General features: G+C 40.0%; 3 protein-coding genes across 3 annotated transcripts; 2 read left to right on the top strand and 1 right to left on the bottom strand.

Moving 5' to 3' along the window:
* Nucleotides 1–1,027: 1,027 nt before the first annotated feature.
* Nucleotides 1,028–5,370, bottom strand: LOC114552115 (olfactory receptor 52N5-like). The gene is made up of 3 exons (XM_028572776.1): nucleotides 5,167–5,370; nucleotides 1,618–1,897; nucleotides 1,028–1,488 (listed from the first exon to the last, which is right to left on the bottom strand). Exons 1-3 carry the CDS (start codon nucleotides 5,368–5,370, stop codon nucleotides 1,028–1,030), a joined length of 945 nt encoding a protein of 314 aa, XP_028428577.1.
* An 8,354-nt stretch (nucleotides 5,371–13,724) lies between these two features.
* LOC114552131 (olfactory receptor 52B2-like) lies at nucleotides 13,725–14,660 on the top strand. Its single transcript, XM_028572779.1, has one exon. The coding sequence runs from the start codon at nucleotides 13,725–13,727 to the stop codon at nucleotides 14,658–14,660; it is 936 nt and encodes a 311-aa protein (XP_028428580.1).
* Nucleotides 14,661–19,517: 4,857 nt separating this feature from the next.
* On the top strand, nucleotides 19,518–20,459 carry LOC114552143 (putative gustatory receptor clone PTE03). Its single transcript, XM_028572783.1, has one exon. It carries the CDS (start codon nucleotides 19,518–19,520, stop codon nucleotides 20,457–20,459), a length of 942 nt encoding a protein of 313 aa, XP_028428584.1.
* Nucleotides 20,460–25,754: the final 5,295 nt, after the last annotated feature.

Consider the following 25,754-nt stretch of genomic DNA (forward strand, 5'->3'; position numbering starts at 1 on the left):
AAAATGAATTTAGATGTGTATTGTCAAGTAGAGAATTGCTTTTCAGTCAGAATTAAACTGAGATGCAAGGGACAACTTAATCAGAGAGTTCCTGAGACCAAAATACTTCGTCATTACAGCAAACGGACAGTAGTTCTGGGAATATTCAGTACATTTCTACTTATATATATGTATATGTATATATATATATATACACACATACAGTACATAATGTTGTAGAATTATAGTACTCACTACTACATAATTGAAGAATTAGCAAGTAACTAACTGACTTGAAACAGTTTTTACTGTTACAGCTCTACAGTAATAACAGGTAACCCATTCATACTGTGTATGTCATTTTAGGATTTTGTCACATGAAAAAAGTAAAATTTAGTTCAGAATGTATATCGCATATTTATCCATATAAACCGGTCAAAAACCAAACAACTGAAGGGGATGTTAAATACAGCCTTTGGAGTTTTAGGACCAAAGAGTATATGTGTTGGGTATTGTTACAAAGCTAATACAATTGTCTGCACAATATTGTACAACAAGTAGTTTTTTATTTTGTATGGTTGTACTGTAGTGACACACAGTATTGACATCTAATTCGGAGTTCAAGTCTGTTAATGAATATGCTACACAAAGCATACTCCTGCAACTCAGTGAAAACAAATACATGAAAATACACTAATCAAACGGAAATTATGATTTTAGTGATTTTCATGCTAATCTAGCATTAATACACAAGAGATTGGTAGAGAACTTGTTTGTGGGCAAGGAGCCAGGATAACAAATGTAGACACTTATTCTAGTCTTCATACTTAATGATGATAATTTGCTGTGTTCATCTTGCAAAAAGTACTAATTTATCAATAAACCACATGTAATGTGGTACCAGAAGACGAAGATGGTGTGTTTCCTTGCCTTTTATGATAGTTTTTGAGACACTGAACCTTATCTGAATTTCACATACTTAAATGACTATGCAGAAAGAAATGCAACTTCAATAAAAAAAAAGTAGCTATTGTTTTAATTGAAGGTTTTAGGTTGGAGCCACTTTTCTTTGCACTATTTGGATAATTTTATCACGTAATAATCTTGTTTGCATTCCATAAATGATTGGATTTAAATTAGCAGGGACCACATGAAATAAAATGTGTGCAATTTTCCTTAAATCTGGGTAATTTGGGAAACGATGCAATATGATAGTTAAAAACCCCGACCAGAGCATAATAAGATAAAGAACAAGGTGGCTGGCACATGTTTGAATTGCTTTGTTTTTCAACTCTTTGTTTTTCTTGACCCAGCAGATGAGAGCTATTCTGAAATAAGTGACAGCTATGCCACCCATTGAGCAACTAAACAGCAACACCGTGAAAAAGAGTCCATAGATATTGTTGATGGACACATCCTCGCAAGAAAGCTTGAACAGTGATGCGTTGTCACAGTAAGCATTTTGGATAACCGATCTACAACGGGTCAGCCTCATTGTCAGACCTATCAAAACAGACACCAGCACTAATGACACCCCCCATGCAGATGCTGACAGCCCAATCACAGTTCTGGTAGTCATAATTGAGTTGTACCTCAAGGGGTGACATATCGCCACATATCTGTCAACTGCCATAATGATGAGAATCATATGTGAGGCGGATCCGAACGTGTGGCTGTGAAAGGCTTGAACCACACACTGGTTGTAGGTGATTAACCGTTCTGTTGAAATGATGTGAGCCATCAGCTGTGGCAGTAGAACTGTGTTACCTATTAGATCATTGACAGACAAGTTACAAAAAAGAATGTACATGGGCTGGTGCAAACTCTTTTCAGTGACAATAAGCACAAGGACTCCAATGTTAGAAAAAAGCAGGGTAACATAAACAAACAGCAGTAGGAAAAATAAAGGGTATGTGAACTGTGGGGATATGTCAAAACCTTGGATTGTTAGGATATCACTTGTCATGTTGCTTTCCATTCTGTTGCAATTGATGAAAGACCTAAAAGAGAAACAATGTTAGAAGCTTTAGTAGTGATGGGTGAAATAAAATCTACATTGAAACATATCAAATTAAACATTTTGGGCATTGTTCTATTATTTAAAATATGAATAATGAATTAAATACTTAGAATAACAAATAACAAAACAAGAAAAGCATGAATAACATTGTGATAGCAGGGTCAATTACAATATGAACATAAAATTAAGCATGAAGATGTAACATTCTGTACATTAAATTGACATTAAATGACTTGTTCTACCACATGATAGTACCTTGCGTGTGGAGGTGGGAATCCCGACTCAGCAGCTAGCTCTTCCTAGCTTTTATTTTCAACATGTGTAATGTGTGACGTGAATTCGCTTCAGGAAGATGGGTTAGGCTCCTTGTATGGATGGAAATCTTTGGTTTGATATTTCATTTCATTTAGCTTGTTTAGCACATGAAGGTCAAGAAGCCCCTGAGATCAGAGGTTATCACAGGGACATCACAGCCATTTTTGTGACTAAATTCAACCTCTCCTCCTGTGTTTTTTTCAATAACTCACACCAGTCAAATCCAAGTACTGTATATATTAATAGAGGACTGAAATTCAATTAAAATGCTATGCAATTACATGTCAGCAAAACAGTAAGGGTTTAAAATGAAATTAAGTTAAATTTGTAAGTATTTCTCAGTACTTGTACTTCAATCTAATCTAAACTAATCTTAATTCAAATCAGTGTACATCACAGTTGTTATATCATGTGAGCAATTGATCAAACATGGGAAAAGCGCTCTAATTTGATTTATCATAGTTACATTAAGTATGAAAAAAAAAACTAAAATTAAAATTTGAACACCAGAATTCTGAGGCATACAATACAAGGCAAAAATAACAAAATTTTTCCAAGGAAGGGCCCAAATTTTTCTAAGCAGACACTCTGACTTTCAAATAAATAAAATAAAATGTATTTATCCCTAATACGGTGTTTAATATTTTCACTTTCTTACTAAATGAATGCTATATTTTTTACATGTATTAGAGTGAGCAAACTCCTAAAAAACATGGGGGAGAAAATCCATAATGATACTGACTTTTTTTTTTAAGATAATTTTTCTGTACAGCCTAGACCTGAAAGGGTAGAGAGGGGGGAACGACATGCAGCAAAGTTGATCCATCCTCCACCCAGACCACGCTCCCGATGTGGATTTTTGCTCTTTCATACTACTCGCTACAGCGTCAATTCACACGCAATCGCAAGGTAATGTAAGTCAATGGAGGCCAAATGGCGTTGATAAACACACAGACATAAACATAAACACGCTAGCGAGTATGATAACACGCCAATAATGGCATACGACTAGCCATTTCATGAGATCAGTCTGACTGAGGAGTGATAGTTAAAGACTGTGATCACGGGAACATGGTTGTAGTATTTTGCCTCCTGATTGGCGGAAAATGCTTGCAGAAAGAAAGGCCTGTTGTCAGGTAAAAATGTCACTGTCAAAGAGCCTGAAGCAAAACAGTCATATCATCGTCATAGTCATAGTCATCAATCAGTATATATACATATATATATATATATATATATATATATATATATATATATATATATATATATATGTATTTAGGCTATTGAACTATAATGACTAATGCCTATATATGTATTGCATCATTTATGTATTTCATGTTCTATTTCATAGCCATATTTATTATGTGATGGCTACAGTTTCCCTCAACTGCAGCCGGGACATTCTAACGCTTAACGTGAAAAAACTTAACGTGGTTTAATGTACCTAAACAATGATCAATCAGATATCAGTCAGTTATCAGTCACATAACGTCCATAAGAATTTGACTTTGGGTTAGATTTTTTGACAGTTTTCAGTGGTTGTGAGGAGCAATATGAGAGAGAAATTTGGTAATCATTGATCACTGACATTTTCTACAATAAGGAAAATCTATTTGTTTATGGTCATCAAGCTAGGCTATATGCTAGCGCCATTATGCTAGCTAGCTAGCTAGCTAGGTGCTTAAGTTATGTTATTACTCACCCTCGTAGTTGTGGACATAACTTCATACGTCCCTCTTCAAAGCTTTCTCCCGTTTCCTGATTTGTGCAGGTGAAAGTGCGTCGACCATTCTGTGCACATTGTTGACATATACTTATAATAAAGCTATAAACGGCGCGGGGATAGATAAACTTGGTTACAGAGCAGCCGCCCTCAACAGACGTTCTAAAGTAAAACAAACGCACCCTCAACGGGGCAGGAGGGGGGAGGGCGAGACGTCGAAATGGATGCCAATAAGATTCTGAATGGAAAGTTTACTTTTAAAAAGTAGTTTCACGCATACACAGCCTGTACCACACGGAGAAAGCAACCCAACTGGAACTGCTGCAAAGTGCAAATGCTGTCAGTGAGTAATCAAAATTATTTAGGAGTTACTGCACACTATATTGACATTTAGGAGTTACTGTGACACTATATTTTCGTTTTTTTGACTGTTTTTGTCATTTGGGACATTGTCCACCGCCTTTTCTTTCCAGGAGAATTGCATTCCTTATTAGAAAAATTTAAAGGTTACAAATGTCCTGTGTGGGGTATTGGACCCGGCAGGTACTACAACAGTTGAAGAGGCTAACACTTTAGGTAAAGACCCCATATTCATCCCAATTATTCCACCATTCTCCTTATTTCCCTCCTTATTTCCCGAGCCTTTATTACAGGAACACACTGGGACCCACCACCCCTGCCTCAGAGTCTCAAATACCCCACATATGGCATGATCACCCAGAGCCCCTCCTCTGAGCCACCCACAAGCCTTCAGCAGCATCATCCATCTCCGAGAAATTCCAAAGTTTGTGAGCACTCCATTAGAACCCGTACCCAGAAACAGGCTAATGGTAGCCTTTTACCCTGACCCACCAGTGCCCAGCTAACTCGGTTAACCCACTCCTCCCTTCCATAGTTTGGCTCTCCACTACAGAGGGAGAAAGTTTCCCTGCTGCCCCTGGTTAACCTCTCCTCCTACTGCTGCTGCACTAACAGCCCCCCTATCCTCAGCGCTAACTATTTGTGCTGGCATCCCCCTACACATCCTAGCTAGATGCCCCACACCCTGGCATCGAAAACAAATAGGTCTAACTGCGGCGTCAAACCTGGGCTCCTGTCTTATGGCCCGAGGCCTCCCCCCCATCTGTACCTGAAGCTGTGCTACCTCTTTGGCTAGAGCCTCCATTTTTTCATCCTGTCTCCTCATAGCCTCCCTCAGCTCCAGTAATATGGGGTCCAGCTGAGCCACAGCCCCTACAGCTGAACTCTCTGCTGACGCCTCACAGGTATATGCAGTTCTCCACCTAACATCATCATCCGCCAACAGGATAGCCTCCCCACATAATTTCTTCATGCTAAGGGAGGAATCCTGACGAAGCAGCTTTTTAAGCTCTCTACGTAACGTTACATCTCTCACATTTTCTGCAAACTGATGTTTAATGGACTCCTCTCCACACAATTGATCACCCCCCTTACAGCGGCTCACCTCTGCAGCAAGGGCAAGTAAAGCATGGGAATACTCTCTCAACCCCTCCCCCTCCCTCTGTTTCCTGTCAAAGAAGCGTTTTTGTGCTCTAACCAAAGAAGGTGGGCGACCATAGGCCTCCTCCAGCAACGCTAACATTAACTCTGGATTTCTCCTCACCTCTGTTACAGAATGCTTGATCTCCTGCTGAGCCTCTCCTTCCAAATGCTCATAAATATAAGCCGCTTTCTCTTTGCCTTTATACCTATGATAACTAACCGAGTTCTCTAGCTCATCAATCCAATCACTAAAAGCTAATGAACCAGGCTTGCCCGAAAACATCACAATTCTTCTCTCCTTTGGCAAATACACAATCTCCAAAGAAGATGGGGAGGGTACAAGAAGGACGATGGTGCAGCAGACCCTTCAACAGGTGAATCATTGGTTTGCATATCAGGTTTTATAGTCTCATGCAGCTGTGCGCCAAATGTTCATTCTGCGTACGCAATCTGTCCATCTCTGCCTTTTCACTTGACAGCCTCTCCTTTAACGCCTGAACCTCGTCCTCCAAATCGTGCCGCAACATGGCGAGCCCACCAAGGAAAGCCGACAGCAAGCGTCCCGTGCTGATCTGTTCAATGCCTTCCCCTATGCTACTGTTTCTACAAATACCACCCAACACTGTATCCCACCAGCCAACAATTGAAGACCCTACTCACAGCGCCAAATGTAATGCGTGTGCAGGTTCTATAAAGATAAATGCCCACAAACCGTTTAAACAGTAAGCGAGGATTTGATTCATTTCACAATAAGTTGTCCTAGTTGGCGATACAGGTGAGAACTTGTAATCACCTCAAAAAAGTGGCATAAGTCTTGACACTGCGCCCCGGTCTAAAATCAACCAGCCACTCTAAACGATAGACGAGCCTCACCACATCCGCGCACCTTCACACATTGATAAAACCCAAGAGGAAGAAACTGCTCCACGCTGACAGGTAATCAGTGTCCAACAAACATTACCCTCCAGCTGAGTTTGACGCTCCCTTATGCCGTCATCAACAGCGTGCCCGGCTACCGTGCACGTAACCACACCTGTAACGGCACCGCCTCACACTGCACACTATATTGACTATCGTTTTTTTGACTGTTTTTGTCATTTGGGACATTGTCCACCGCCTTTTCTGTCCAGGAGAATTGTTACATTCCTTATTAGAAAAATTTAAAGGTTACGAATGTCCTGTGTGGCATCTGGTTTTGGACCATTTTGTTTGTAATGTATAAGCAAAGTGTTAGTGTTACATCTCAGTTAGGTTAGGTACTTGGAGGAATTGTGCAAAAATGACAGATTCACACGTTTCTTTTGTTTACCATCCATCCATCCATCCATCTTCATCCGCTTATCCGGTGTCGGGTCGCGGGGGGAGCAGCTCCAGCAGGGGACCCCAAACTTCCCTTTCCCGAGCAACATTAACCAGCTCCGACTGGGGGATCCCGAGGCGTTCCCAGGCCAGGTTGGAGATATAATCCCTCCACCTAGTCCTGGGTCTTCCCCGAGGCCTCCTCCCAGCTGGACGTGCCTGGAACACCTCCCAGGGGGCATCCTTACCAGATGCCCGAACCACCTCACCTGGCTCCTTTCGACGCAAAGGAGCAGCGGCTCTACTCCGAGCTCCTCACGCATGACTGAGCTTCTCACCCTATCGCTAAGGGAGACGCCAGCCATCCTCCTGAGGAAACCCATGTCGGCCGCTTGTACCCTGGATCTCGTTCTTTCGGTCATGACCCAGCCTTCATGACCGTAGGTGAGGGTAGGAACGAAAACTGACCGGTAGATCGAGAGCTTTGCCTTCTGGCTCAGCTCTCTTTTCGTCACAACGGTGCGATAGATTGAATGTAATACCGCACCCGCTGCGCCAATTCTCCGACCAATCTCCCGCTCCATTGTCCCCTCACTCGCGAACAAAACCCCAAGGTACTTGAACTCATTCATTTGGGGTAAGGACTCATTCCCTACCTGGAGAATGCATTCCATCGGTTTCCTGCTGAGAACCATGGCCTCCGATTTAGAGGTGCTGATCCTCATCCCAACCGCTTCACACTCGGTTGCGAACCGATCCAGTGAGTGCTGAAGGTCACAGGCCAATGATGCCATCAGGACCACATCATCTGCAAAGAGCAGCGATGAGATCCCCAGCCCACCAAACTGCAACCCCTCCCCACCCCGACTACGCCTCGATATCCTGTCCATAAATATTACAAACAGGATTGGTGACAAAGCGCAGCCCTGGCGGAGGCCAACCCTCACCTGAAACGAGTCCGACTTACTGCCGAGAACCCGGACACAGCTCTCACTTTGGTCGTACAGAGATTAGATGGCCCTAAGTAGAGACCCCCTCACCCCATACTCCCGCAGCACCTCCCACAGTATCTCCCGGGGGACCCGGTCATATGCCTTCTCCAAATCCACAAAACACATGTAGACCGGTTGGGCATACTCCCAGGCTCCCTCCAGGATCCTTGCGAGAGTGAAGAGCTGGTCCGTTGTTCCACGACCAGGACGGAATCCGCATTGTTCCTCCTCAACCCGAGGTTTGACTATCGGCCGAACCCTCCTTTCCAGCACCTTGGAGTAGACTTTACCAGGGAGGCTGAGAAGTGTGATACCCCTGTAATTGGCACACACCCTCTTTTCCCCCTTTTTAAAAAGGGGAACCACCACCCCAGTCTGCCACTCCTTTGGCACCGTCCCAGACTTCCACGCAATGTTGAAGAGGCGTGTCAACCAGGACAGCCCCTCCACACCCAGAGCCTTGAGCATTTCTGGACGGATCTCATCAATCCCCGGAGCTTTGCCACTGTGGAGTTGTTTGACTACATCAGTGACTTCCGCCTGGGAAATCGACGACAATCCCCCGTTATCCTCCAGCTCGGCCTCTAACATAAAGGGCGTATTAGTCGGATTCAGGAGTTCCTCAAAGTGCTCCTTCCACCGCCCTATTACCTCCTCAGTTGAGGTCAACAGTGTCCCACCCTTACTGTACACAGCTTGGATGGTTCCCCGCTTCCCCCTCCTGAGGTGGCGAACAGTTTTCCAGAAGCACTTTGGTGCCGACCGAAAGTCCTTCTCCATGTCTTCTCCAAACTTCTCCCACACCCGCTGCTTTGCCTCTTTCACGGCAGAGGCTGCAGCCCTTCGGGCCCTTCGGTACCCTGCAACTGCCTCGGGAGTCCTCCGGGATAACATATCCCGGAAAGACTCCTTCTTCAGTCGGACGGCTTCCCTGACCACCGGTGTCCACCACGGTGTTCATGGGTTACCGCCCCTTGAGGCACCTAAGACCCTAAGACCACAGCTCCTCGCCGCAGCTTCAGCAATGGAAACTTTGAACATTGTCCACTCGGGTTCAATGCCCCCAGCCTCCACAGGGATGCACGAAAAGCTCCGCCGGAAGTGTGAGTTGAAAGTCTGTCGGACAGGGGCCTCCTCCAGACGTTCACAATTTACCCGCACTACACGTTTGGGCTTACCAGGTCTGTCCAGAGTCTTCCCCACCCCTGACCCAACTCACCACCAGATGGTGATCGGTTGACAGCTCTGCCCCTCTCTTCACCCGAGTGTCCAAAACATACGGCCTCAGATCAGATGAAACGATTATGAAATCGATCACTGACCTTCGGCCTAGGGTGCTCTGGTACCAGGTACACTTATGAGCATCCCTATGTTCGAACATGGTGTTCAAGTTATAGACAATCCATGACTAGCACAGAAGTCCAACAACAAACAACCACTCTGGTTTAGATCAGGGAGGCCGTTCCTCCCAATCACGCCTCCAGGTGTCTCCATCATTGCCCACGTGTGCGTTGAAGTCCCCAGCAGAACAATGGAGTCCCCACTGGCGCCCCATGCAGGACTCCACTCAAGGTCTCCAAGAAGGCCGAATACTCCAAACTCCTGTTTGGTGAATATGCACAAACAACAGTCAGAGTTTTCCCCCACAACCCGCAGGCGTGGGAGGCGACCCTCTCGCCCACCGGGTAAACTCCAACGTGGCGGCGCCAGCCGGGGCTTGTGAGCATCCCCACACCCGCCCGGCGCCTCACATCCTGGGCAACTCCGGAGAAGAAAAAAGAGTCCAACCCCTATCCAGGAGTACGGTTCCAGAACCGAGACTGTGCGTGAGAGGTAAGCCCCACCAGATCTAACCGGTAGCGCTCCACCTCCCGCACCAGTTCCGGCTCCTTCCCCCACAGAGAGGTGACGTTCCACGTCCCCAGAGCCAGCGTCTGCTGCCCGGGTCTGGTCCGTCGAGGCCCCTGACCTTCACTGCCACCCATGTGGTAGCGCACCCGACCCCAGCGGTTCCTCCCACAGGTGGTGGGCCCATGGGCTGGAGAGATGGGAGCCACGTAGCTTGTTCGGGCTGTGCCCGGCCGGGCTCCGTGGCAAACCCGGCCACCAGGCGCTCGCCGATTAATTGCGATTAAAAATGCATGCATCGTTTGACAGCCCTACCTATGAGTACTTCTTAAGGGGACAGGTGTTCTAACCAAAATCAAAAAAAAAATCCTAATCTTAACTAGTCGTTTCGGTGCCTAAACTTAACTGTCTCACGGTGCCCTGTACCCAGCTCACAGTAGCCTTTTAATGATTTTAATGAAAAGACCACTAAACTTAACTGTCATGTGAGTGGTCGTCATGTGACCGGTGGGCGGTTGCGGTAATTCCGTAGTATACCATATGAATTGTTGAGTTTTCGTACGAAATCATACAAACACGTACATAAGAATGGGTTGAACCTATACATAGGCCCAGATGGCAGAATCGCACTATGCATATTGCTGTGAGGCGACAGAACTAATCAGTGAACCAAATTTTCATGATTATAATTATTACCATACTTCAATTTTTGTACAGGAGAAAGACCACAAAAAGTACTTAGAGGGTCAAATCAATTATTAAAGCAACTCAAGGGTCCATCATGTCCATTTCTCTTGGGTAAGATGATAAGTATTTTCCTAATGTCCTAATGTCCTAACAGCTGTGTGCTGGTTCCCAAAGGTCTGTTGTGACTACTTCAGTGCTCGGTTTCAATCAGTAATTTTCTTCTGGGAAATTTAAACAAATATGAAAAGGCTGTTTAATATGATATACATTTTATGTTACATTAGAACTGTGAATTTTCTTTTTTGATAATTTTTTTGGGGTATTTTAGGCCTTTAATGACAGGACAGCTGAAGAAATGAAAGGGAGAGAGAGGGGGGAACAACATGCGGCAAAGGGATGCAGGTCGGAGTCGAACGTGGAGGAGTAAACCTCTATATATGGCCGCCCTCTCTACCAACTGAGCTATCCAGGCGCCAGAACTGTGGATTTTTTAATAAATGTTCGGAATTTTTCTTTTTTTATCTGCCTTTCAGGGCTTCTGTAGAAGGAGAGAAAAAAACACAGAGCAAAGACTATGTTGTGACACTTTAACTTCAATCATGAACCTATTCAAATGTTTTATAAATGAAGTAGGGATTAAAGTTATGGAATCAAATGTTGCAATGTTGCAAGCAGCCTTAGATGTTACAGCCTCCCTTGGGTGTTATTAGACAACATCCTTCATTAGAAAACAACAACGAATCTCATTATCACCTGGAGGTTTACTAATTGTCCAGGGATTAATTACAAGGTGAGACAGAAGTAATAATAATACATCATTTAATTATATCTCAAAGGGGCTCATTAATAAATGTGTTTTGACAAAGTAATGAGGCATTGAGCTGATGTAACTGCCAATTTGTAGTGTATCATAGTTACATAATACTGCTACAGTAGCCCTTTAGCTGAAAAGATGGACAAGATAAGAGTTGGAGAAGATCACGTTAAGTATTTCTGTTGTTGTGTGATACCAAAACAATCTTTTCAAAATAATGAAAATTAAAGAAGAGAAGAATTTAGATAAGAATGGAGCAAAATTCCTAACTCCAGCCAGGCCTTTCCAGCAGTAGTGCAGGTCAAGTGGTTTTGACTTATTTAGTCCACCATTAAAATGACAGCCAACTCTGATTTATAAAATTTAAACTGTGAAATAGACACACTTTAGATCCAAGAGACTAAAGTGGCTGGGATTGTGAAAATATGAAAAGGCTTGCCTCTTTTGATTGATTGTCCCACAGTGTAGAGATCGTGATACATTGAGTTAATTTGGTAATTAAGAAAAAAAAGAATGTTTATACCTGGGAACCTGTGATTGAAAGATTAAGGCCTAATTGTAATGTCAAATAAAATACTATTATTATGAGGGCCAATAATAGAACACTGACATGTGGTACATGATTTCTTTACAATTTAAGATGAAACCTGACTTCATTTAGGACTTAAAATAACTTTCTATCATGTTTTCGGATGAAAGGTGCTTATGAAAAAAGTGAATCACCTGTTGTGATCAACAGCACTGATCATCATAAAAATGTTTATCATAAACCGCATATTACAAAATATAACGTATTCTTTATCGTATCGAGACTGTCAACAACATCACACCAGTTTTAAAAATCACTTCATTGACTCCCATTCCATCTTAAACGTCTTACACATTGTCTTTTTTTAAGTCACTTTTAAAAACTCACCATTTTAAACTAGCTTTTTATTGACTTTACTGTTTACTTATTGTCTTTTTTAATTGTATGTAAAGCGCGTTGTAACTTTTTTTTCCAATACTAGAAGGTGGAGTTGAAACACTGCTGACCACTGATTGGACAGAGAGAATCATCACTAGCGCACCATGGAACATCCTGCAGGCATGCCTTACATTTTTTAACTCACTCAACCCAGATCTTAAAAATGGTAGCCCATAAAAACCATTACGTGGTCAACTGAGAGAGTGACATTCCTCTGTTTGGTTGCCGATGAAAAGATCCAGCAAGAGCCACGATCGCTATGACAATTGCTAAGAACCCTGCATACGTTGATGGGGTAGCCTACTATCTGCAGTGGAAAACAAAATAGAGAAAAGCACCTGGTACAAAAAGTGGGTTGAGTTGAGTAGAATTGATTTGAGCTGAACCATGCAGTAGAAATGAGGCATACCATTTGAAACAGTTTATTTGTTTCTTACATCTTTAGCCTGTTCCTTATACTGCAAACATACATCTAATCACATTTCATCTCATCAATTTGCTGGAAATAAATTCAGTTAGCTCTACAGTAAATCCTTTCAAACCAACACTGACTAGCCACAACAATCCATAACTTTAGTTCCTTCAGCTGTAGTGCCATAACTTAAATGTAGTTTAGTAATTTGAGGACACAATTTTAGTAATTCTTTGAGCATAAAATGTACTTTGTATAATAAATACATTTGACCAGATGACCTCTCAGAGAGCGCAGACCTCCCCGAAGGTATACAGTCCAGCCTTTTTTCATATGCAAATCTGCAACCGTAACCACTATATGTGTCTGGATATATTTCCCAAACTATTAGAACCAGCAGTCAAGACCACTCGTAAAGCTATGTTGCAACCACTATTTAACTTATTTTATAATGCACAATTTAAGGGTGACGCTGCGTAAGATAGATCGTAGAATTTATCACAAACTTGTTTAAACGTCGCCCATCAATGTGTCTGTGGCATTCCGGATCACAGCTGCATATCTAATGGAGACGGACAAAATACACAGAAGTCACGCCACTCTGCTGGTTACACGTAAAACAAATAATTTGAGTATCTGCCCCGTGATACGGATCCGCTCCATAATGTAATGGGTTCTTCCTTAGTCCATGGTACTGTATACCCTTCCACCAAGTTTTTGATCAAAATTGGGCAAGTAGTTTTTTCATAATCTTGCTGACAGAAAATCAAACCAACAAACAAACAAAAATATACACATTATTTCTGGGGAACAATCTCAGAAGATTTAATAAAACAAACAGAAATACCTTTAATAACTGTTGGGTTTCAATAGTTATTGTGTTTGTTTTTTTTTTCACAAAAGTATCTCACAACTTCATACTTACAGTAATCCTGATATTATTCATCTTTCCAAAGCCAATGACAATCCCAGAGGCAAAAGGTGAAGTAAACAAGTTCTGGTTACGGTTCCGGTGACAATAAATAAGGCAGAATGAGCAGGGCAGTTCTCAACACTTCATGCAGCACTTCATGTTGCATGCTTGCACTGCTTCAGACCAATTTCCAATAATGAGATTTGATCACTGTTTCTCTTCATACTGATCAACAGTAAGTGGAGAAAAAGAATGGAGAACGAATCTTTTGGGTTCAGGTCTGAGTTAACCCTCGACCCATTTGTTATTCCACCTGGAGGAAAGTATCCCATATTTTTTCTTGGTCTTGCGATTTATTGTTTTGCCATTTTTTGCAACCTGATCTTGTTGACTTTGATCATTCTGAAAAGGAACCTTCACAAACCCATGTATTTCATCCTGTTTAGTCTTCCCCTCAATGATCTGATAGGCATAACTGCAATGCTACCAAAGGTTATTTCAGACATTGTTACAGAAACAAATAAGGTATACTATCCTCTCTGTGTTTTGCAAGCATTTTTGCTCCACATGTATGGCGGTGGAGTTTTGTTTATACTTGCAGCAATGTCTTTTGATCGTTATGCTGCCATTTGCATGCCATTACGCTACAGCTCTGTTATGACCCCCAGATTTGTTATTTGCATTATCTCTCTAGTTTGGGGTCTTGACTTTGTCTTGATTGTATCATTGTTCTCTTTACAGACAAGGCTTCCCAGGTGCAATTCTCTGATTATGAATGTATTCTGTGATAACCCATCTCTACTGAAGCTCACATGTGAAAACACAACAGTCAATAATATCATAGGATTATTTAACACAGCTGTAATACAATCTGTAAGTGTGTCTATTCAGGCTTTTTCCTATGTGAAGATTCTGATCACATGTGTGTTTACAAGGAGGTCTGAAGCAAAGACGAAAGCTGTCAATACGTGTGTTGCCCAGTTGCTTATTTTAATCATATTTGAAATTGTGGGAACTTTCACAATTTTATCTCATAGGTTCAAAAATGTGTCAGCTGACTTGCAAAAGATAATGGGCATGCTAATATTTATTGTACCTCCACTTCTGAATCCAATTGTATATGGGCTGTATACAAGTGAAATACGAAACACTCTTCTGAGTGTCTTAAAAAATAGAGTATCCATCTAAGTCTTTACACAAGGTGGTTAACAGCACTGCATTTTCAATCACTGCAATCACAACCAATCTGTTGTCTCAGGTAGTCTTTCTGATAGTGTAAACAAAATCAACTATGCATGAGACAATAGCAAGTGCACAAACTTGAACAAAAATGTAAATCACTTTTAACTGTTTTGTTTGTTGGGGAAACCGTACATTCTGAATATTTTTAAATGGTTTATAATGTAGGACAGGAAGTTTTACTCTGGATTTAAGTATTTATTGACTGGTAATTTTGTTAATATAGTTTTTCCTCAATACAACCGAAACAGTTTTGTAAAAGGTGGGAAACATATTTCGCTCAGTCAGTTATACTGAGTCAAGTTTCAAGTGTGTTGGGCTTTCACATTTGATAATGATAAGATGAAACTGGGTCAAACTGGGTGCATCTTACTGCAATTGTACAAATATATTACTTGGCTCTGTCATTTTTGTTACAAGTTTGGAAATATGTATTTATTTATCTCTTTTTTGTGTGTTTCTATTGGTGTGTACAGCACTTTGTGATGTTTAAGTACCATGGTGTATAACTAGTCTCATACTGCAAATAGTCTCTAAAATGTAATACTTAATTCATCATACATTACATTTTTATTTCAAGACAAACTGTAAAACTGGATCAGACATTGGCTGTAGCATGTGGCTTTACTTGTTCTGATCCCCTTCACATTGATTGTATGTTCAAATATTTTATCATGCACTCCATTTATAATACTGTAGCTCCAAAACTTTACATCAATTAAAAGGCAATTCCATTTTTTAGTTTTTTGAGGTTTTTTATTCTGTAGCTTCCCTGTAGTGTATTCAAATCCAAACCTTCACATTTTCTGTTTGTAAGTATGTTTTAGTGTCAAAATGCTGTTTTCCAAAGCCCTTATAAAACCTTTTTCCCACGTGACCTGACAGGTTTCTGTTGATGATGTTGCTTCAGTACGGTGCATTACAGTACAATACAGTAACTTGGATGGTGGTTGGCACGGCCCCACATTTGGAGAAGCTGACAAGCAATGCACTGTCTGGGCTCCCGGATAGCTCAGTTGGTAAAGCGGGCGCCCATATATAGAGGTTTACTCCTTGACGTAGTGGGCCAGGGTTTGATTCCGACCTGCAGCCCTTTGCTGCATGTCATTCCCCCTTTCTCTCCCCTTTCATGTCTTCTGCTGTCCTATCAATAATGGCCTAAAAATGCCCAAAAAATAATCTTAAAAAAAGCAATGTACTGTCATGGACGCCATGTTAGGTTGGATCCAAAAGTCAAACAATAACAGAAACTTCCAGAGTTTGTGTTATTGTGTGAATTTGATTATAACTAACTGGTCGAGGCAGCGGTAGCAACTCCCATGTTCTTTAAGGTGAAACTACTGTGCAGCCATTATATCACTCTCTTCAAATCCAATACCTGCACTCCAGGTATTTCACCTCCCAGAACACGGGAACTGCTGGTCTACTGTTACTGCTGCCTAACGTGCTGTCCACAGCAGTAACATTACATTGCTTAGCTTCTGTGCTGTTATTTCCCAACTTAGCACAGCTAACGTTGACTCAGCCAGTTCACATTATTCATAACCTTAACCCACGGTAACCCTCGTGACTGCTTTTTGCCAAGGCTAAGTGGGCATTTTTGTTTGTATAACCTGGAATCCCACTATAATTATAGCAGAGTCCAAACCAAACAATATGGAAGATGTGCTGATGTTTGCTGTGTGGACCATTAATAAACCTGAATATTCTGAAACATATTTCTGGTTGTTCTGTCATTTAATGAAAACAAATAAAGAATTAAAAACAGCACCATTAACAATACAAAATACATTTGAATTTAATAGTATCCAGATAAAAACTAAATACATATAGTCAGGTTTTATTTTTTATACAAAATAAGAATTATTGACATTCAATTGTGCTTGCATTTCTGCCTTCTCACATACTTCTTATTACAGATAAAGAGATTAAAGAATGACTTTATTCAACTAAATAGCAGTAGTAGTAATAGACTTTTTAAGGATGTTTTCCTTACTATATGTCCATCTGTTCTTGCAGTTGTTAATAGTAGCCTTTCCTCAGGTGTGGTCCCTGGAAATTTTAAACATGCCATGTCCAACTTTTAATTAAAAAACCTGGACTCGACCCTGCAGATCCAGCCAATTTCAGGCCAATATCTAAACTAACTTTCATATCTAAAATACTGGAAAAGTTGGTTTACAGTCAACTAATGGCCTTTTCGGAAGAACACAACATTCTTGAAGTCTTCCAATCCGGTTTTAAAACTCTGCACAGCACAGACACTGCTCTTTTAAGGGTATTTAATGACATATTTCTAGCTACTGACTGGTGACTGTGTTGTTTTGGTGCTTCTTGATCTAACTGCGGCATTTGACACGGTGGACCATCCTGATCTCACGTTTGGAGCAGTGGGTGGGAATCAAGGATGTCCTGGTTCAGGTCCTATTTGGAAGGTTGCACTTTCTCTGTCAGCTGTGGTGACTCGGTGTCCTCCTCTGCTCCTCTCTCGTGTGGGGTCCCACAGGGCTCTGTTTTAGGCCCTCTTCTTTTCTCTCTCTATCTGCTTCCGCTTGGTTCCATACTTAGGAAGCATGGCATTCTATTCCATTGCTATGCTGACAACAGCCAGATCTATGTGCCACTTAAAAAGAGCAACTCTCTCAGACCACTGCTCAAATGCCTGTATGACATGAAGGCCTGGATGGCTTCTATTTAAGTTTTAATGAAACAAAAACGGAAGTGATGGTTTTTGGTGTCCACACTGGGACCCCTTTTGTCGATCTGGGTCCCTTGGCTCAATATGTCAAACCAACCGTTACCAATTTAGGGGTTAAAATTGACTCAGATATTAAGCTTGACAAACAGATTGGGGCAGTGGTTAAAGCAGGCTTTTTCCAATTACGGCAGTTAGCCAAAATAAAGCTGATTCTTACTAGGCAGAACTTTTTTACAGTAATACACACTTTTGTGACCACTTGGTTGTATTACTGTAACTCCCTATACGTAGGCATCAGTGCCGCTTCAGTTGCTCTTCTTCAGATGGTACAAAACGCTGCGGCGTGTCTCTTAACGGGAGCACGTAAATATGAGCACATTACCCCCGTTTTAGCTTCACTCCACTGGCTCCCCGTATGTTTTAGGATCCATTTTAAAATTAATGTAATTGTGTTTAAATCCTTAAATGGTCTTGCCCCATCATACCTGTCTGAATTGCTTCACCCCTACACTCCGACCCGCTCACTCAGGTCAGCTGAACAACTGCGCCTGAGTGTTCATAAAACAAAGCGGAAACTTAAAGGGGATCGTACTTTTGCTGTGGCAGCTCCAAAATTATGGAATGAGCTACCTCTGCCTATTAGACAGGCTTCTTCACTGTCTACTTTTAAATCTCTTCTTAAAACCCACCTTTTTTCCTTGACATTCCCCAGCAGAGGCTGACATTTTTGTGCAATTATTTTTACTGTGATACTGTTTCATGTTTTAAATGTTAGATGTTGTAAATGTTTTAAATGATTACAGCACCTTGTGCAATGTTGGTTGCTTTTAAAGTGCTTTATAAATAAATTTGATTGATTGATAGTAGTATATATGTTATATATATAAGGTACACCTGTTCAACTGCTTGTTAATGCAAATGTCTAATTAGTAAATCAAGATAAGAAAAGAAATTGAGATTTTAAGAATGTGCTGATCATTTAGAAACAACTTCACAAAATGATGTTAGAAGTTGCGTCTAAATGAAGCAACTTTTTAAAGAAGCAACACTGAAGTGGTACTACCTGCCAGATTGCAATAATAAGAAAGGACATGAGGGTCAGTTAAACACGCATATAACTCACATTTGAGACATGACACATATTAACCCCTTGTTGTCATGGAGACAGATACTGTACTTCTGGCAAACCTAAAAAGAGCTGTACTGAGAATGCACTTTAATCATCAAAGAATTTACTTTAATCAAGTTTCAAATTAAGTGTAGATTCCAAATATATATTTCATTTATGTATATTTTACACACACACACACACACACACACACACACACACACACACACACACACACACACACACACACACATATGGATATATATATATATATATCCATTCCACTCCATTATAGACAGAATACCAGCTGAGATCAGTTGCATTGTTTTTTTAACCAGAGCAGCAGTTTTCAGATTACATTATGTGCTTACATAATTGCAAAAGGGTTCTCCAATGTTTTCTCAGTTAGCGTTTTAAATTGATATCAGATTAGTAAACAGAATGTGCCTTTGGAACATTGGATGAATGGATGCTGATAATGGGCAACGTAGATATTGCATTAAAGATCAGCCACTTCTTTCTACAACAGTCGAGAACCCTTTTGCAATTATGTAAGCACATAATGTAATCTGAAAACTGCTGCCCTCGTTAAAAAAACAATGCAACTGATCTCAGCTGGTATTCTGTCTATAATGGAGTGGAATGGAAATTTCTAAGTGACCCCAAACTTTTGACTGGTAGTGTATGTTTCATCATTTGCACCAGCTGACGTATATACTCTGTAATCTCATGAGTCATCTATGTGTTTGTGGTAAAGGGCAATAAAAGACAAGTGTGTGTGTTTTTTTCATTGCTCCGTAGTGCAGTTGAGGACAACATAACATACTGCAACAGGTATAAAACCAGAGGTACATTTTAATCAATGCATAACATATTTAAATATGTGCTTGTTAATAAAAACATTTCTTTCAGGTGAAGCTCCTTCATCAGTTGGTCTGAGTATTAAGGAACCTTTTTTTTTTCAATAGGGGAGGCTACAACATAATAAAGACGGTAAAGTATGTATGCAAATGCATCTACTAGGGAATTTCTAACACTGGCACCATTGGACTTATCTGCTACAGATATTTACCCAGCGTTTGTATTTGGTACACTTACCTATTTAATTATTGTATTTTGCAACCTGTTGGTATTAACAACTATTGCTGTGAGTAAAAAGCTACACAAGCCCATGTTTATCCTGCTGTTTAACTTGCCCATTAGTGACATCGTGGGTGCTACAGCTTTTTTTCCTCAGCTTCTCTTTAGCATTGTGACACAGGACAGGCTGATTTCACATCCTGCATGTATTACTCAGGCGTTTCTGATTCATTTTTATGGTACAGGAAACATGCTGATCTTGACTGCCATGGCATATGACAGATATATTGCTATATGTTGTCCTTTGAGGTATAATGCTATCATGAGTCCACATAATTTAATCAGAATTATAATTTTAATATGGTTTATAAATTTTTCAATGATTTTTACCTTGTGTGTGATGGTTGCACGGTTTAAAGTTTGCAGGACGAATATAGTGGATTTGTACTGTAACAATCCATCATTATTGAAACTGGTGTGCGAGGACACCAGAGTTAACAACTACTATGGAATAGCTACTATATTTATGATTATGGGTGGACCACTGCTAGTGATAATATACACATATGCACAGATCTTGCGCACATGTGTCATGACTAATCATACGGATGCCCGGAGAAAAGCCCTTCAAACATGCGGTACACATTTAGTTGTTTTCTTAATCTTGCAAATTAATACAACCTTTACACTCATTTCTCATCGCATTGAGAGTGCATCCCCGTATATTAGAAGGATTCTTGGTGTGTCAGTTTTAATATTTCCCCCTTTTTTGGATCCAATTATATATGGACTGAAAACTACAGAACTGAAGCAGAACATTTTAATGTTTCTAAAAAGAAACTTTGGTTCATCCAAGTTGTAACCAGTTTTCGGGTAAGGGTTATTTTGATGAGAGATGAGTAGAGGAATTGGTACACCTGCATCATGTATAATGCCGCCGAAACTAACACTGATTTCAGAATCCACCATAAATGAAGGCTCAGAGAGTTTCCACAAACAATATGCCATGAATTACTGCAATGTGGAGAAGTTACATATCTCTGTTTTTGGTGATTATTACTCTTATAAATATGTTGTACATTTCTTTATATAATGTTAATGTGTATGTTTGTATGTGTTAGTCAGCAGTTTCCAGATCACAGATCAACAGTTTAGGTAATTTCTCTCCCTAAGATTTTGACTTTAAGTAGTTTTGATAAAAGATAAGGAAAATGACAGGTGTGCACAATAGTCGAATCACAGATCAGGCACGGCGCCAGGATTCCAGTTTTGGATGGACCAGACCAATTGTGGGTGGGCCTTAAATTAAAAACGTTATCAAATCCCTGTTTAACCTAATAAAAATGACTGGCTAATATACTGTTATATTATATATATTATAGATTGTAATAGCTTGATGCTATTTATATGTTGTTGCATTGTAAAAAGTTTCGGTGCAAAGGACGGACCTATCCGCAATCGCTCTCCTTGGTTCTGACCAAAAGAAGAGCGCTTTGGACTCTCCATTACCACCATACCTGGCTGTGCTATAGCGCATCTCTCCTAACCTAAGGCCTATAGACTGTAAAAGTGGTCGGGAATCTAATATTTCCCCAAAACATAGTTTAGTTCTGCTCGTATAACATGAGGCCGAATATTTCACAATTCTTTTCAACTGTTTTAAGTTTTCAACAATATACAGATCAACAACACTGCATGAACAACACTGCAGTTTCAATCAATACTCGGCCACAGAACATGTTCATTGACGTCATCTGTCATGTAAAACAAGACTCAAGTTATTTCCTTACTTTAGTGTAATGATTCATGTTAAAAACATGTTTAACAAAAATAAATAAATCGCATTAATAGCCCTAAAGCATTATTGGCCATAACAAGAGAAAACCATGAGGGAACAACAACTTGACAACAGTAACAAGCTGTTATAGAAATAGAACTGCGCCTGCAGCTTCTGTAGCGGGTTATGAATTGATTATTTTAATCCATATATCTCATATAACGACATAATACAGTAGGCAGATTAGCCACATACCTTACTGTTATCCTCTGGCGGTCCTACACAATTAAACTCAGCAGAAGAAGTGACCGGATACTTTAGCACTGGTTGAGTTGCGGGCTCATCCACGGAAGACCGATCCACATCCACAGGGCTATGCTCGGCGTTGTGGATCTCAGCTCTCCATCTCCTGGTTGCAGCGATGACTCTGAGACCGTTCGTGCACGTTTAAGGCACCTAAACAACGACTGTTGCAACCTTGTCCTTTACTGGAAATGATTTTCACACTCTCAGATCACTGGGAGCTAGCCTAGCATACCTACAAGCTACATCCGATCCGAACCTCACTGTCTGCTGAACTTGTGCAGAAACATAAAAATAGACATGCCCAGTTTTTTTAAATTGTTTTTGAAAACTAAACATTTAGACAATTTTAGCACAAATTATGAGATTATTTTCTGATTTTTAGTAATTCTTCACCAAATTATAATATATTAATTAATTAATGTTTTTTGAGGAAATGTTTTGGGTGGGCCTGTTGAAAAGTGGGTGGGCCTAGGCCCGTCAGGCCCACCCATAACGCCATGCCTGTCAAAGATCCTTTCAAAACTGCTGAAAGATATGATGAAATATATGTAAATGTACATGGAGTAAAAATGTATTGAATTGCAAAAAGTTATATTCTGCTCTATTTGTTTCAATTTGGCATGAAATCAATTTAGTTGCAAGTGTGTAAACTGTGTGCGTGCCTCAACACTGCCTCAATCATATGGGTACTGGACTGAATAATGGACAACTGATGATGAAATTAAAATAATTATTGTATATACAGTATGTGCAACCTTTATGGTTTCCTTGACATTGCAATAAAAGTAAATATGTTTCCAAATTTCATTGTGTTTAACATGACTCTAAATGGTATAATGCTTTTTAAAAGATAAGCATATTTTAAATTCTGTAACAACACAACTGAATGTAAAGAAACAAAACACTGTACCACTCCATTAGTTCCGTTTTATTGAAATCCTCCTCTCATTCCTTTTTCAGCAGTGTTTAAAAGTCATTTTCTTTGCAGTGAATATCATCAGTTTCCAATCAAAGTATTGAGTAATTCCTGTAATATAGAAAATCCGCAGTGTTTCTCAGATTAATTTGACGTGATTTTCCTCAACAAGGAGGAAATGAAAGAGTCACAATCACAAGAGTTTCACTCCAGAACACATTTCTCATTTAATATAAAATAATTAATGTACAGTAGTAATGGTAATTGATTGGTTTTATAGCAATGCCCTTTTTTTAGGTGTGGATGTGTATACTAGGAAAGGAAAAACAAATCAGCCTAAAGAGAGTTAACGGTGAGATCAAAATGTAATTGATTTGTGTGGTAAAGTGGACAGATCAGAAAATGGATGCATACAAAGACGGAAACATTGTATCCAGTACATCGTTATATGAATACAGATATTTGTACATTTACTGGCTCTCTTTAGTGCTGCATGCCTTTCATCTGATTTATGTTTAAGTGTGGGCATTTTTTTAAGAATGTTTAATAGGGTGTTCCAGTGTTTTGTACTGCACTTCTATAAAGTTGTAGGACTCACAAGCTACATAAAAAAAAGACAGGTCACACTTTTAGTAGTTAGTACGGGTCAAGCTCTAAAAACACTGCATCCTACAATTCCCATCATGCCACTCAACAGCATCTTATTTCAAACCCCACCCCTCCCGTTTGTAATGCAGGATTTATGTTAAAAGCAAAAGTAGAGATAACATTATCGAAGTTGGGGGGTCATCAACATTCATTAGTCTATCATTGAGGCGCGCCAAAAATGTATCTTGTTATTGTGTAAAACTCTGCAGTAAGATTGTGTTCAACACCACATACCTAGGTTGACTACCACTAGTTACTACAAGACTGCTTCAAAAACCATATCCTCCTCATTCATTTCAATGAGACCATTACATTGATGTTATTATATGGCCTTGTTGAATACTTATAATGGTTAGTCAATTAATCTATGGTCTGTTATTTCTGTACAACAGACTGTTGCTAAGTGTAGAAGACATGGATGGAGTTCTAACCATAAACTCTGAAGGACCATATTTAAATAAATGTAATCATTTTTAAATCAATAGTTGGACTCATATAGAGCTCCTACCACTAATCAGCAGATCACAATGGGAGAGAGAGGGTGGAGGAAATGGGGATCGCTAACTACATTAATGCAACAGTGCAAACAGAGCATTAGTTAGCTCCATGTTAGCTCACATAACTGCAAAATCTAGTGTTCAGGTGATACATTCTCTTAATCAAATCATCATTTTTATTTTTTTTTCAAGTTAGTTAAGCTTCTCCATAATCTTTCAACGTACCCCCTTGCAACAGCAGAAGTGCCCTCTGGGCTACAAGTACCCTGAGTTGGGAATTACTGATTTATAGTGTACAGTAATAACAATACATTATTTAACCACCGGTCAATTGCTGTTAAACAACAACAAGAATAAATACTAGATGGCATGAACGCACCATGAAGTCCTATCGGGGTTGTTTCTCAGAAAACTCAAAAAGTGCAGCTAAGCTAAACTGTGTCTTTAGCTGGAGACTGTTGTATGTCCCGGTGTTGGAATCCTTTTGATTAAAATGCAGCCACCGGATTTCCGCCGGAGAGCTCATCAGTGGTAAAGTTAACCGTCCACATGTGCAAGTGCATTGTTGTACAAGGTTGAACAGTCTTCTTACTAGGGCTGAAACAATTCCTCGAGTAACTTGAATAATTTGATTACTACAAAAAGGCTTCGTTTAGTCAACGTTACCAACGTTGTGTCGCTCACTGTGTTTCCGCACGGATGATTATTACTAGGGGTGTGCAAAAAAATCTGTTCATATTCGTATCACGATTCAAGCTCTACCGATTCAAAATTGATACATAGAATTCAAAAAATGTATTCATATTTTATTAATATGAATATTAAGTATATATATATATATATTTATTTATTTTTCGTTTTGAAATGGCGTGTATACTATTGTTCTGAAATGAGTTTAGCTCGCCATTCCCATAGATGGCACTGCGTCGAATTCACACTGATGCCTGGGCACTCTTGTTATAATCAAAAGAAGAACGAGGGAAGCAGAAGTAGTATAGTCAGCGCAAACAATGGCAAACCTCACAGAATCATGCTATATGCAGGCTTTGCAAAGCAAAAGTTAAGTATTTTGGAAACACCACAAACTTGAGAACTCCCATGGTACGCCATCACCCAGAGATTAACATTAAAGATGTGGACAAACAACAGCCTAAATTATCTAACATGCCAGTCAACCAACACACTCTTTCAGTGATCTAAACTCACACCGAACTCTAAACGAAAAGCTCTTTTTATTTAACAGTTTTATTTTATACTTGAATTAAATGTATCTGAAAGCTGGCCAAAGCTTGGTACTTTGCAGTTTTTAGTTGCAAAAGTTTTTATTGTTGTATGAAGACATATAAAGTAATATCAAACTACATTTAATTTGTTGTGTTTCTTTTCTTTTAAATTGTATGTCTACTGCAATCACATGGGAAAATTAACTACATTTACATACTGTGAATCGTTTTTTTGAATCAAAAATCGTTTTTGAATCGAAAAGTAATCAAAGAACATATATTGTACAATATACTTAAGTGTTTTCTTTTTGTTTTAACAATAGAAAATCTTGTTTCTGTTCCAACTCAATCATTTTACATTTTATGCTAATGTGGGTGGTGGTAGGGTAGCTTATTCATTTATTATGCCTCCAAATCTCTTGTGAGCCAGTGCTTAAGTCATTTTCTTAACAATCTCTAGATAGACTTCATGGTAACCAAAAAGACTCCAGGGAGCTTTTTGGTGTTCAGCAAAATATCCCTCCTATAAAGCTGCTAAACCTTCTGAACCAGGTGGTCATTGCCAGTATTGCCAGTACTGGGTTGTGATGTTCCATGACATGTTTCTCTTTTAGTTCAGCAATTGAATGAAACTACTGTTTTCTTCCCGTCATAAGCTTTATTTTGTTTCTGGAGTTTCAGTGCAAAGCTGTGAATCCAAGACTATAACTTGTTATCTATGCACAGCATATGATATGTAATGTGTAATGTTTAACTGAAATGTATGTGGACTTGTGTGGAAGTATCCAAG

The sequence above is a fragment of the Perca flavescens genome, chromosome 3, assembly GCF_004354835.1.
Source record: "Perca flavescens isolate YP-PL-M2 chromosome 3, PFLA_1.0, whole genome shotgun sequence".
In the NCBI taxonomy this organism is placed as follows: Eukaryota; Metazoa; Chordata; class Actinopteri; order Perciformes; family Percidae; genus Perca; species Perca flavescens.